The sequence below is a fragment of the Encephalitozoon cuniculi genome, chromosome VIII, assembly GCF_000091225.2.
Source record: "Encephalitozoon cuniculi GB-M1 chromosome VIII, complete sequence".
NCBI lineage: Eukaryota > Fungi > Microsporidia > Unikaryonidae > Encephalitozoon > Encephalitozoon cuniculi.
In genome coordinates this window covers 118,788-131,579 of record NC_003235.1, presented here as the reverse complement: position 1 = coordinate 131,579, position 12,792 = coordinate 118,788, and the positions used below count along the sequence as shown (strand labels likewise).

The 12,792-nt window shown below is 50.5% G+C and overlaps 11 protein-coding genes across 11 annotated transcripts; 6 read left to right on the top strand and 5 right to left on the bottom strand.

Moving 5' to 3' along the window:
* Positions 1-35: 35 nt before the first annotated feature.
* ECU08_1140 (uncharacterized protein) lies at positions 36-980 on the top strand (the record flags this gene model as incomplete). The annotated part of the gene is made up of 1 exon (NM_001041853.1): positions 36-980. The coding sequence occupies one exon, from the start codon at positions 36-38 to the stop codon at positions 978-980; it is 945 nt and encodes a 314-aa protein (NP_597244.1).
* A 44-nt stretch (positions 981-1,024) lies between these two features.
* ECU08_1130 (uncharacterized protein) lies at positions 1,025-1,558 on the top strand (the record flags this gene model as incomplete). The annotated part of the gene is made up of 1 exon (NM_001041852.1): positions 1,025-1,558. One exon carries the CDS (start codon positions 1,025-1,027, stop codon positions 1,556-1,558), a length of 534 nt encoding a protein of 177 aa, NP_597243.1.
* Positions 1,559-1,580: 22 nt separating this feature from the next.
* Positions 1,581-3,440, bottom strand: ECU08_1120 (uncharacterized protein; the record flags this gene model as incomplete). The annotated part of the gene is made up of 1 exon (NM_001041851.1): positions 1,581-3,440. One exon carries the CDS (start codon positions 3,438-3,440, stop codon positions 1,581-1,583), a length of 1,860 nt encoding a protein of 619 aa, NP_597242.1.
* A 48-nt stretch (positions 3,441-3,488) lies between these two features.
* On the bottom strand, positions 3,489-4,493 carry ECU08_1110 (uncharacterized protein; the record flags this gene model as incomplete). Its single annotated transcript, NM_001041850.1, has 1 exon — positions 3,489-4,493. One exon carries the CDS (start codon positions 4,491-4,493, stop codon positions 3,489-3,491), a length of 1,005 nt encoding a protein of 334 aa, NP_597241.1.
* A 61-nt stretch (positions 4,494-4,554) lies between these two features.
* Positions 4,555-7,011, bottom strand: ECU08_1100 (uncharacterized protein; the record flags this gene model as incomplete). The annotated part of the gene is made up of 1 exon (NM_001041849.1): positions 4,555-7,011. One exon carries the CDS (start codon positions 7,009-7,011, stop codon positions 4,555-4,557), a length of 2,457 nt encoding a protein of 818 aa, NP_597240.1.
* Positions 7,012-7,142: 131 nt separating this feature from the next.
* Positions 7,143-8,825, top strand: ECU08_1090 (uncharacterized protein; the record flags this gene model as incomplete). Its single annotated transcript, NM_001041848.2, has 1 exon — positions 7,143-8,825. One exon carries the CDS (start codon positions 7,143-7,145, stop codon positions 8,823-8,825), a length of 1,683 nt encoding a protein of 560 aa, NP_597239.2.
* Positions 8,826-8,968: 143 nt separating this feature from the next.
* ECU08_1080 (uncharacterized protein) lies at positions 8,969-10,456 on the bottom strand (the record flags this gene model as incomplete). The annotated part of the gene is made up of 1 exon (NM_001041847.1): positions 8,969-10,456. The coding sequence occupies one exon, from the start codon at positions 10,454-10,456 to the stop codon at positions 8,969-8,971; it is 1,488 nt and encodes a 495-aa protein (NP_597238.1).
* Positions 10,457-10,555: 99 nt separating this feature from the next.
* On the bottom strand, positions 10,556-10,885 carry ECU08_1070 (uncharacterized protein; the record flags this gene model as incomplete). The annotated part of the gene is made up of 1 exon (NM_001041846.1): positions 10,556-10,885. The coding sequence occupies one exon, from the start codon at positions 10,883-10,885 to the stop codon at positions 10,556-10,558; it is 330 nt and encodes a 109-aa protein (NP_597237.1).
* Positions 10,886-11,008: 123 nt separating this feature from the next.
* ECU08_1060 (ribosomal 40S subunit protein S13) lies at positions 11,009-11,455 on the top strand (the record flags this gene model as incomplete). Its single annotated transcript, NM_001041845.1, has 1 exon — positions 11,009-11,455. One exon carries the CDS (start codon positions 11,009-11,011, stop codon positions 11,453-11,455), a length of 447 nt encoding a protein of 148 aa, NP_597236.1.
* Positions 11,456-11,583: 128 nt separating this feature from the next.
* ECU08_1050 (uncharacterized protein) lies at positions 11,584-12,279 on the top strand (the record flags this gene model as incomplete). Its single annotated transcript, NM_001041844.1, has 1 exon — positions 11,584-12,279. One exon carries the CDS (start codon positions 11,584-11,586, stop codon positions 12,277-12,279), a length of 696 nt encoding a protein of 231 aa, NP_597235.1.
* Positions 12,280-12,423: 144 nt separating this feature from the next.
* Positions 12,424-12,753, top strand: ECU08_1040 (uncharacterized protein; the record flags this gene model as incomplete). Its single annotated transcript, NM_001041843.1, has 1 exon — positions 12,424-12,753. One exon carries the CDS (start codon positions 12,424-12,426, stop codon positions 12,751-12,753), a length of 330 nt encoding a protein of 109 aa, NP_597234.1.
* Between the last annotated feature and the right edge of the window lie 39 nt (positions 12,754-12,792).

Sequence of the window (12,792 nt, the reverse complement as noted above, 5' to 3'; positions counted from 1 at the left end):
TTGCGACATTTTCCTTTCTGGTAAAATAAACAAAAATGAACAACACCATCTCGCCGCTTCTGCTACTTGCCACCATACTTGTTCTAGGAGCTACGACCGTGGGTCTTGTTGCACTGAGGGCCAACAGCAAGCAGGAGGCCATCAGCACAAAATACATAGAGGAGATCAAATCCACAAGGACAAAGGGATTTGTGTTCTTCCTCCTGGTCCTTGTGCTTACAAACATTTACTACTTCTTCTACACACGGAACTATCTGGAGGGGGATGTACCATCCTTCCTCAAGGCAATCCACATGGACAGTCGCTCCCTAAAGATGCTTGAGCTGTACGTCAGAAACACCCAGAAAAGCTTCCTGTTCTATGCCATCGCCCTTGTCGTGCCGCTTGTGTCGTCGAGAAGATTCAGGGTCTTGGCCATTGACGAGAAGGCGTCCATCGCGTTTGTTAGATACTACTCGCTGTTTGGAAGCCTCCTATATCCACTGGTCTTCCACATCTCCAAAGGATACGACCTCGGAAGTTACCTGGTGGAGGTCCTGAACATTGCAGAGACCGTTCTGCTGCTGTCGCTATATCTTTTGCTGCTGCTGAAAATGTGGAAGGTGCACGACGTCCTCTCATACACCCAGATCATCACCAAGTTCGAGATCGAGGAGGTTCTCAGCAGGACACGCTCCAAAATTGTTGGCATTATAGCATACCTGTGTCTCGACATGGTGTCGGGGGCAGCCAGAATGGCAGAAATGTTTTTCCCCAAGGAGTACAGCCTGGGCCTCCCGGTCAACTCACTTGTGGAAACGGCCTTCCTTGTAATCCTGTACTGCTACTCAGTTAAGTTCCTGGTTATACCGGGCAACGGCATCTGTGAATCTATTCAGCGAATGGAGGATATCAAGAAACATGTCGTGACCGGGTTCCTGAATCTCGAGCATCGGGATGAGGACAACATGGTAGACATTTCGACAATTCCAGACATCTAAGCTCGTCCCTAAGCGAATCAAAGCCAGGGTTAAACGACCCCTGCATGGGATTTTCGAACAAGTTGGTAATAACCGCAAAGAAGCCCGGGAAGAGGACCAGGCAGATCTGCATGCACATACGCAGGATGCTAGAGCCCAATGTCACTGCAAAGCTGAGAGACAGAAACACAACTGTGAAGTCGTACCTTGATGTTGCTGATGCACTCGAGCTGTCCCATTTTGTTTTGGTGGATGCAAGAGACATTAAGATTGGGACCAGGCCAAAAGGGCCGACATATGTATTCAACGTGGTGGACTACAACCCGAAGTATGTCAAGGTCGGCAATGAGTACTACGAAGAAGATCCATGTATCACGTTTACTGGGGAGAGCGAGCTCAAGGAGCTGTTCTTATCTCTGTCCTCCCGCCCAAAGACATTCAAGAGAAATCTGCACTTTTACTTTGACGGCGATCTTATCCATGTAAGACATTATGCCATTCTTACCAAGGAGGAAGAGGACATAAAGGTTGGGTTCCATGAGATCGGCCCCAGGATCACCATGAGGCTTGTCAAGAAGATGGATGGATTCTTCAGCTAGAGCCATCCGTTCAATAAAGCATTTAGAGGCATCTATCTCTACCCAGGAATCTGCTCGCTCTGAAAAGTCCGCTCCCAAAGTCGCAGTGGACCACCTTTTCTCTTATCCATGGGCTGACGAGCCTCGAAAGCTGAATGTATCTCTTATCCAGCAACACAAGCACGGCATAATCATTTCTGTGTCTCAGCGCCCTTCCGAGCGTCTGGTTCACTGTCCTCATTGCTATCGATGTGGCATACTCACCTCCGTTGAACTTGGCTCTTTCTTTGAGCTCCAGATCCTGGGTAGGATAAGGAACCCCTACAACCACCAGCAATCTGCACAGCCCGTCCCCGAAGTTTACTCCCTCACTAAGCCTCCCTCCCATCACAGCAAAGAGAATGCAGGGGCCCCGTCCGGCCTCCTCTGCATATCCTTCAAAGGTGATGAGGTCTTCATACAGAGCTTTCTTTGTCCCCACCATATCTCCACATCTTTCTCGGAGTATCCCGAGGTAGGCCTTCGAGGGCAGAAAGCATACCATCCCTCCATCCTTGACAGCATTCGACAAATTGGATATGGACGAAGTAACATCTTTAATCGACTCCGGCCTCTCCCTCGTCTCGAAATTCACTATGATTTCCCTTCCAGATGGTCCAGACCCCACTACAAGAGCTAAGAAGTCATTGCACACACTTCCATACGAGAAGTACCTGGGGCTTTTCTTTCCAAGGACAGACATCAGCTGATCAACAGGCTCCATCGTCCCTCCCGCCAATAACAATGCCCTGCACTCGAGCACGTCTTCGAAGTACATTGATGCATCCAGAGGGGTGAACCTGACTCCCCGGGAGCTGTAGAATATTCTCCCGCTCCGGTCACTTACAGTCAGGAGACCTAGGAATTTGGATATCTCAGGGATCTGCAGACTTGGGTTGCTTCCAAACCCCTCCAGCCTTCGGAAAATCCCGCTAGTGACTATATAGTCCTCAACTTCAAGCATGTTGAAGTCCTCAATCCCTGCCTTGAGTAAGAACTCGGAAACCCCCATCACGCCCTCGCCTTCACCCACATCTTCACAGTACTCGTCCCCGAAGCCTTTGATCCTTCGAAGTATCTCTACAACTGTTTCCAGCTGGCCCTCCCTCTTCATCCTTCTGCCATGCCTTTCCCTGTACAGCTGCATGGCTTTAATGCACCTGTTCATCGTACTAAACAGTATGCATGCTGTGTTCATCTGAACCACCGAGTCATAGATATTATGCGCCTCGTCAACAACAACAATGCTTTCTCGGACATCGATGTCCATGCTCTTCCTGCCCTCTCTTGCAAACAACAGCTGATAGGGAAGAAACACAATGTCACACTGCTGGGAGTATCTCTTGGACACATAGTAGGGACAGAGCCTCTCGTTTCTCCCCATAGCCACTAGATCCTCCACATCCAGCACCCCATGCCCATCAAATAAGTCGCATCCATCATAGAACACACATAATCCCTCCTTGACGGCCTCCTTGCACCCCTCATTCACGGCGTCTGAGCTCCTGTTCTGGCAGACCCTCTCATTCAGGCAATAGATCCTTCTGGACCCCAAGACAACAGAGTTGCATCCTGCCTCCAGCTTCTTGAGCTCGTTGATAGCCTGTGTCAGTTGTGTGTGAGTTCTTGTGCAATATAGTACCTTCATCCTGCCCCCCTGGAAAAGAGCCTGCTCCAATGCTCTATTCCTAGGATCTAAGCCTGCTTCGTCAGCGCCGATATAGTCTATCACAGCACTGAGCAGAGACATGGTCTTTCCTGTTCCGGTGGGGCTCGAGAATATCCCAGCAGTTCCTTCATCGATGACTCTTCTTGCATCTCTGATGAGCAGCTTCTGAACATCATACAGCTCAATCCCTCCCATCCCAGGGAGGATGCAGATAAAAAGTAAAAAGAGAACCAAAGAACCAGTTTAATCAGACTTTCTAAGCTCCAGCGGAACAATAGCCCCAGTGGACAGCCCGCAGTAGAGAGTGCTTCCGGAAAATGCCAAGGACAGGCATCGCACCCCATTTCCAATCTCCTTAAGGTTGTAGCTTGCAATGACTCTCGAGCTGATCGTTTCCCAAATGATCACAGACTCGTCCGTCCCCAAGGCAATCACGGGCTCCGTCTCCCCAACAGCAATCGATCTGACAGGAACAATTGCATCAAAGCTCTGGATGCATTCCTTACTGTCCACCTTCACAAGATACATCTTCCCACTCTTCTCTCCATACGTCAAAATCGACCCGTCCTTCGAAAACGCCATCGCAGTGACACTCTTTGACTCGTCGTAGTCAACAGGACTGGTCTTCTTCTCCTTTGCCTTCTCATAGTCAACATATGCTCCTCCAAGATACGTCTGCAGATGCTCCTGGGTATCCAGATCCCAGATCTTCACAGTCCCGTCTGCAGACCCGCTGGCAAGAATGCTCTCCTCGGTCGGATGGAATGTAACGCAATTGATCCATCCCCGATGCATCATCTCCATGTCCCTTCCCATCTTCAGAACAAGATCCCCCTTTGTGTTGTAGAGATTCATCGTCCTGTCAACAGACCCGGTGACTATCTTCGTGTCGTTGCTATTGATGCTTACACATAGAACATCCCTGCCGTGCCCCTCAAGGAGAATCGACTTCTTGCTCTCGGTATCCCAGATCCTTCCTATCCCATCAGACCCAACAGTCACCATCATGTTCCCATCCTTGGACACATCAAGCCCGTTGATCCTTTTGCTATGCCCTCCATCATACAGCTTCAGTATCTTCCCAAACTCAGAGTCGATCTTGCTGTGCAGGTCCCAGCTGAAGACCTTCTTGTCCCTGGACGAGGAGTACAGAATTTCCCTTCCAGACACCCGTACAATCTTCAATCCCTTGACCTCGTCCTTGTGTCCGTTCAGATATTCCAAAACCTCCAGCTCAGCCGATGACATTTTCAGGGATCAAAAATTTTCAAAGAAATCTGCCGCACTAGAGAGCCAGAGCTGCCAGCCATCATTTATTCTTAAGTGATCTCAGTACATCCCCAACCACAGCACTTACAGACTTCACTATCCCCTCCTTCCTACTCCGGATCCGAGACTCGAAGTGAACATGCTCGCTTCTCCTCAGGCACACATTGACCAGTACACATACATTCTGAAGCGTCGAGCAGGCTATGTTCCCAACCGCATAATCCTCATCGCACTCAATGTCCAGCGTCTCCCCATTCAGAGCCCTACTCACCTCCCCGAAGATCTCCTCCAGCGTTTTTTTCGTAATAAACTTGAGAGTGTATGTGTTTTCCCATTCAAGCTCCTTCCACGTCTCCCGGAACCCGTCGGGATCCATTTTCCGAGGCTCGAGGAACTCAGACACAGATGTTTTGACTTCAGACAGGTTGATGGTGTATACTGTGTTGGCATATTCCCCACACTCGTCCGGGTACCTGAAGGTGATGGACCCGCTTATAAACCCATTCGATGCATCAATTATCCGGAATGTAAATCTCTTTGTCACAACGGACCTGCTGGACAGCGAAAACGGGGTGCTAATGAATGTAGCACTGAGGCCCTGGCTTGTAACAAAGTCCAGCAGGATGTTCTGGAGGTATGATGGCGTCTGGTTGATAAAAAGCATATCCACTACAATCTCGTACCGGGTGTAGCTTGTAGTTGCCTCAACGTAGATCGGATCAGACAGCCCTGTCAGCTGCGTCACATTCCTCATCTCCGCACTTCCGCCTTCACTATCGACCAGGAACTCGTTGAGCTTGTTCAGACCCCTTTCGTCGCTCGACCGGGTCCCGGGAAGCATGATGGGGTCGAGAACACCTTCTCTACATCGTTTGTGGCCATCAGAGGAAACCTCCCCCTGGCTGTTGCAAGACACAAGAGACCTGATGCATGACACTATAGTTGACTGGGAGCTCATGTCAATGGTATTGCTTTCTTTCCCGTGCTCAATAAACCTTAGCATGACGGCAATCACCCTGTCCTTGGGGCCCTCCAGCCTCCTACACATCTCCGAAAGCTCAATGCACATAAAGGCCCCCAGAAATGTCTGCGTGTTTCTCAAATACAAGGGTCTGTCGGCATGTCCAAACGAGGACTCCAGCACCTCAACAACCCTGAGAAAAATCTCTTTTGTCGCATGTCTTCTAAGAATGCCAAAACAACACCTCAGTATCTTTCCATACTTCACCTCATTTATCTTGTTGACCAGCACCTCCAAATAAGACCCGTGCCCCGCCGCATCCCCTTCACAGGACTCAGAGCTCCTGCTCATGATCTCAAAGCAGGAAGAAAGAAACATCAGAGAGGCATGACTCATCTCAGGATTGTCCGATGCAATGCTCTTCAGGGCCTCAGAGACCATTTCTTCGTTATAAGACGAATAGGTGCTTGCGAAGTATGCCATCTTCTCCAGGAGAAGAACCCTGAAGCTCTGGTTCTGGACAGATGCATCGTGGGTATCCATGAACCTGAAGGCCAGAAAGTCGGAAATCTGCAAGAACTCATGGGTTTCCGAAATCTTGAAAACGAAGTCAAAGCATTTAGAGCAGAAGCTCAGATCGTATGGATCTATCAGCGACAGGAAGCTCATTGCATATCCAGAGAAGCTGTATGTCGAGAGGAGAAGCTCATCAATCGCATACTCCCTGCATCTTGGAAGATCCTCAAGACACCGTAGTATGGTGTCAGTGCTTCTTTTCAGTAACTGCTCGTCATTACTCATCCTGTGAATCGACATCCCTGCCTCAAACGCCGTCATGCTGTCTTCAGAAAAAAGAAACCTCTCGAGAAGCCTCTCGTCCTTGATCTTCTCCACAATCGCTGTCGAAAGCTCGCTTGGTATCGATAGACTCACCTCGCCAGCATACTTGAGTGCCAGCTCGGGGTCGGTCAGGTGCAGAGAGACAAAGGCCTCTCGCAGGCAGTTCGGATCCAGATCTCTAAGCAATGCATGGTACAGGAGGTCTGGAACCTCCTTGTACATGTCCATCTTCAGGAAGATCTCTCCTAGGCAGAAGTAAGCATTTCTTCGGACATATGTGTTTGGATGGTTGAAGTTGTCCTTGATCAGCTTGTAGAAGTTCCCGACAAGCTCCTGGTCGTCCAATGTGCTCACAAACCGCATCACAAATCCCCTGACGTACTCGTTTGGATGCTCCAGATCCTTCCTCACCTGGTTCGATAGAAGAAGCATTTCTTCAAACGACTGGGTTCCCCTGGCCTTCGGGAGAAGCTCAAGGTAGTAGTAGAACAACCTCTTGAGCTCGTTGCTCCGAACCACAAGCGTCTCCTTTGTTATCTTGTGTGTAAGGGAGCTGAAATCCTCTCCCTGGCTCATCTGTGCTATCATTTGCTTCATCCCCTCGATCTTGTCCTGCTCACTGCTCGACCGCAGCTTCTGCATTATCTCGTCTTTCCTCATCCGCATCGATGTGTTTAGGTATAGAGAAGCCTGCATCTTCAGGGCTCAAAATCAAGTTCAAAATATCATGGCTAAGCCGGGTGCCTATCAGACATTGCTTGGCATCTCTAGCAGGCCCAGCTCGTTCTTTTCCCAAGGAATTAATTCGGCCTTCGGTCTCCCCAAGAATGTCCGACTTCCTCAAGGCATGCAACGAGATTTCGAGCGAGATAGTCGAGCTCTACAAGCAGGAGAAAAGGATAGACGTGAGTGCGATCAAGTCGAGGGTATGCAGGAAGTACAGGCTTGGATGCACTCCACGGATTGTGGACATCATTTCGTTCATTCCGCCCGAGCACGGACGTCTGATTGAGCAGCTCAGGGCGAAGCCTGTCAGAACTGCGTCTGGGGTTGCTGTTGTTGCTGTGATGTGCAAGCCCCACAGATGTCCACACATCGCACTGACCGGAAACATATGCGTGTACTGCCCGGGTGGCCCCGACTCCGACTTTGAGTACTCCACTCAATCATACACGGGATACGAGCCGACGAGCATGAGGGCAATAAGAAGCAGGTACGATCCATTTGAGCAGGCAAGAGAAAGGCTCCGGCAGCTCAAGGCGCTTGGGCACAACACAGACAAGGTGGAGTACATAATAATGGGGGGAACATTTATGTCTCTACCCGAGTCGTACAGAGACAGATTCATCTCAAGGCTGCACGATGCTCTTAGCGGGCACACATCGCCGACTGTCGAAGAAGCCATACGGGTTGGGGCAGAAGGGCGCCTGAAGTGTGTTGGAATAACAATAGAGACAAGGCCAGACTTCTGCGTGCGCCCTCATCTCAGCAAAATGCTAGGATATGGATGCACAAGAATCGAGGTAGGCGTCCAGAGTGTATACGAGGATGTTGCCAGAGACACCAACAGAGGGCACACGGTTGAGAGTGTCTGCGAATCCTTTGCACTTGCGAAGGACGCAGGGTTCAAGATAGTTGCTCACATGATGCCCAATCTTCCGAATGTTCCCATGAAAAGAGACCTTGCACAGTTTCGAGAGTACTTCGACAACCCCGGGTTCAGAAGCGACGGACTGAAGATATATCCCACGCTTGTGATCAAGGGCACAGGGCTGTTTGAGCTGTGGAAAAACAACAAGTACAGGAACTACTCCCCGGACGAGCTGATTGATCTTCTTGCAAGGATTCTTTCACTTGTGCCGCCATGGATGAGGATATACAGGGTGCAGAGGGACATCCCGATGACGCTGGTGAGCTCTGGCGTGGAGCACGGCAACATAAGAGAGCTGGCGCTGGCTAGAATGAAAGACTACAGGACACGCTGCAGAGACATTCGAACCAGAGAGGTTGGGATCAGGAATATCCACGAGAACATCCTGCCTGAAGAGGTCGAGCTGGTGAGAAGAGACTATGTGGCAAACAAGGGCTGGGAGACGTTTCTTAGCTATGAAGACGTGAAGCAAGACATTCTGATAGGGCTGCTGAGGCTGCGCAAGTGCAGTGTGGACACGTTTCGGACCGAGCTAAGGGGCCTAGGCCTGCAACCTGCAGCGAATGAAGGTAGCCTCGAGGCAGATGGACATCATCCTGCTGTGGTCAATGAGCATTCGTCCATAATAAGAGAGCTTCATGTGTACGGAAGCGCCGCAGCCATAAGCAAAAGTGATGGCACGAAGTATCAGCACCAGGGGTACGGCACACTCCTGATTGCCGAGGCTGAGCGGATTGCAAGGGACGAGCACAAGTCAGCAAAGATCGCAATAATCTCCGGGGTTGGAACCAGAAACTACTATGCCAGGTTTGGGTATGTCTTGGAAGGCCCGTATATGGTTAAAAGCCTCACGGGCTGAGTGCTGCAAACAAATGCTTAAACAAAATTTTATTTGATGAATCTTATCTGATTTCTCTTAAGGCAGGGGCTGTTCCAAAGGCTAGCCTAAGAACATCCCAGTTCACTCGATATCTTTTGTTTTAAGTCGCTCGGCCGGGGGGATCATCCTCTGTAAGGGAATCGGCCAGCTCTTCCTCTGTAGTCGTATCCGTGTCTGGTGCTTCTAGACCCATATCTATCGTTTGATACCCTCACCATGTCCTCAAGATCAGAGGGGACTGTTTGGTTGGCCTCCCTGAGCATCCGGATCAGCTCCCGTGCATTTGCCTTGTCACCGACTGTAAAGAACGTGTGCGATATCCCTTCTTTGGTGTTTCCCCTTGCAGTTCTTCCAATCCTGTGCACATAGTCTTCGCAGGATCCTGGAAAGTCGAAGTTGATCACAAGCTTGACGTCGTTCACGTCAAGTCCCCTTCCTGCAACCTCCGTGGCAATCAGTATCGGCCTTCTTCCACTTCTGAAGTCGTCGAGAACCTTGTCTCGGATGTTCTGCGACTTGTCTCCATGAAGCGCTGCAGCCCCATACCCAGACCTGTTCAGCACATACTCAAGGTCGTCGCAGGTTCTCTTCATGTTGCAGAACACAATGACCTTGTCCCCCTTGAAGTTGTCGAGAACACCAATCAGCTTGTCCTCTTTCTCTCTTCCGCTGCACACCTCGACTATCTGTTTGATCTTGCTGTTTGTCTTAAGCTCCTCGTTCCCAACAACCACCTGGATGTATTCATTCATGTAGCTCTCTGCCAGCCCTCGGACCTCCCGAGGCCATGTTGCGCTCCACATCAGAGTCTGCCTGTTTGCATTTGTCTTTGGAATAATCTTCCGGAGCTGCGGCTCAAAGCCCATGTCAAGCATCCGATCGGCCTCGTCAAGCACAAGAAATGTCACCCTGCTAAGCGGCGCATGTCCCTGGTCGTGGAGATCAATCAGTCTCCCAGGGGTTGCAATAACCACCTCTGCACCCTCGTGCAGCGCCCTGATCTGTGGCTGCGATGACGCTCCTCCATACACGGCAGTGCTTCTCAGATTGAACATCCCGCAGAACTCGTCCACAACCTTCTTGATCTGCATCACAAGCTCCCTGGTGGGCGCCAGCACAAGCACAATAGGCCCGTCTCCTCTTCTGAGGGGCTGCTGGTCCTTTGCATGCACCAGCGCAGGTAGAATAAAACTCAGTGTCTTTCCAGACCCCGTCTGTGCAATCCCAACCATATCCCTTCCGCTCAGAGCCATCGGCCATCCCTGCCCCTGAATGGCAGTCGGCTCGCTGAATCCCTTCTCCACAAGCGAAGAGACAACCTCGCTTGAAAACCCCGCCTCCTCAAACTTCTGAATCGGATGCGGAACATTCGTGCCCTTGACTATCATCTCGTTTGTCTTCCTAAACGAGGAAACCTCAGAAGGCGTCATCCTGCTTATCGACTCTGCCTCCTGGTAGAAATTCTTCTGGAACTCAACAGGAGCAAGCTCGGGCATGGGATCATACCTCTGTGGCTCCCGCCTTGTCCGCGGCGCGTATCTGCTGTTTCTATCAGATCTAAACGATGGTCGAAATCCTCTTCTGTCTCCGCCATACCCTCTGTGCATCATCTTGGGGTAAATTTTTAATCCTGTATTTCAAGAATTGTAACTCCCAACGGTCAGATCCTCCTGCCGAAAGGTCAGTGACAGATAATAAAGACCAATGTTTTATTGCTCTTGGGCTCTGCACCCTGCATATATCGTCATCCGCCGGTTCCCAAGCACCTGCTGAACCACGCCCTCGTTGCTCAGGTGCCGCAGCACATTCTCTGCAACCCCGAGATTCAGATTGTACCTGCTGCCGATCATGTACCGCGTGACAACACTCGCCCTGCCGACGTCCTTGCGCACCTTTGCCAGGAGCTCCTCGGAGACCGTCACGGCCCTGCGGACCTCCTCCTTCTTCCTTCCGTCGCCCCACTTCTTCTTGTCCTTTCTTGTCCCGGATGCAGCCTTGAGCGCCTTCTTTTCCTTTGACTCCTGGATCTTCTTGACCATTTGGGACTACATTTTTTGCCTCAGAAATCCCCAAGGCCCACACAGGCGGAGAAGTTGCGCCATGCACCCTGTGCGGGAGAAACACATTTTTGGATCTGAAAATTTTGCCCTTCAATCTGAAAAATGGCAAAGATGCATTCTAGTGGGAAAGGGCGCTCAGGGAGTGTCAAGCCATATGCAACTGCATTCCCGACGTGGCTAACAAAGTCTGTCGACGAGATCAAGTCGGATGTAATCCAGATGGGGAACAAGGGTGTTCCTGCACCTGATATAGGAACACGGCTGAGAGACGAGTATGGGATTGGAAAGGCCTCTGACGTCCTCGGAGAGAGCATTACAAGGTTTCTGCAGAGGAACGGAGTGGTTCCAAAGATCCCACACGACCTCGAGTCTCTTGTTCATCGGGCAAACACCCTCAGGAGCCACCTGAACATCTACAGGAAAGACAACTCTGCAAAGTACAGGCTCATTCTTGTTTCGTCGAGGATGTACCGAGTTGCAAGGTATTACAAGCGTAAGATGAGGATCCCTGGGAACTGGAAGCCGAAGCTTGTCGAGCTCAATAAATGATCTACTTGAAGTCCCAGACCAACTGTTTTGAAGGGTGGTCTATCTATGCCTTTTGACATCTGACTCGAGCAGGCGAGCCACCCTCTCTTGTGGAAAGAGGTATATTTTACGAAAAACAAACCCCACGGATGTATGAGGAGCTCTTGAACTTTCTGCTGGCTCGAAAGAAGAAGTTACTGTCTGAGGAGGAGACGGATAGACTCATGCAACTCATTGCCCAGTCGATGGAGATGGGAGAAAACCAAGAGGAGAAGAAGGACAACACGGCGTTGATAAAGAAGATTCTTGACAATGTCGATGTTGACCAGATTGTTGAGGATGATACCGAGAGTATGGAAAATGCAATAGACGATTTGCTCTTTAACGAGTATAGTGATGAGAGCTGCAGCGAGGGGATGATGGATCTGTATGAATCAGATGACGCTGGCGAGCCGCTGTCCGAGAGGAAGTTCCGGAGAGGGGTATTCAAGACAAGAACGGAGCCTGATGGAAGCCTGGAGATACCAAAGAGGACGATTGGGATTAAAGCAAGCACGAGAAGGGGGGCGGGAGCGTTGGACTTGGATGCAGGTGATGAGAAGTCTCGGGCCCATGAGGCTGGAAACGGCAGTCCTGAGAGAAGCAAGGATGCCCTTGAGGTTCGGGAGTTCAAGCTTCCTGGGTTTGACGTGAAGGATGAAGGGCTTTTATACGACAAAGGATCCAAAAAAGGCTTTGATCTCCCCGAGGCTTCTGAGTTTCAGTTTGATCTTGGGGATCTGAAGGAGGTGAACAACACTGGGCCTGACGTGAAGTTTTTTGACGAAGATGGAAAGGAGCTTTGAACGACCTTGCTTTCTGGTGTAGAGTAATGATGGTTGTTTTATGTCTGGATTGGCTTTATTAAAACGATAAGTTCTCTCGACACTCATGTTTTTTATGTACTGTGTGGGCCTTGGGGATTTCTGAGGCAAAAAATGTAGTCCCAAATGGTCAAGAAGATCCAGGAGTCAAAGGAAAAGAAGGCGCTCAAGGCTGCATCCGGGACAAGAAAGGACAAGAAGAAGTGGGGCGACGGAAGGAAGAAGGAGGAGGTCCGCAGGGCCGTGACGGTCTCCGAGGAGCTCCTGGCAAAGGTGCGCAAGGACGTCGGCAGGGCGAGTGTTGTCACGCGGTACATGATCGGCAGCAGGTACAATCTGAATCTCGGGGTTGCAGAGAATGTGCTGCGGCACCTGAGCAACGAGGGCGTGGTTCAGCAGGTGCTTGGGAACCGGCGGATGACGATATATGCAGGGTGCAGAGCCCAAGAGCAATAAAACATTGGTCTTTATTATCTGTCACAGACCTTTCGGCAG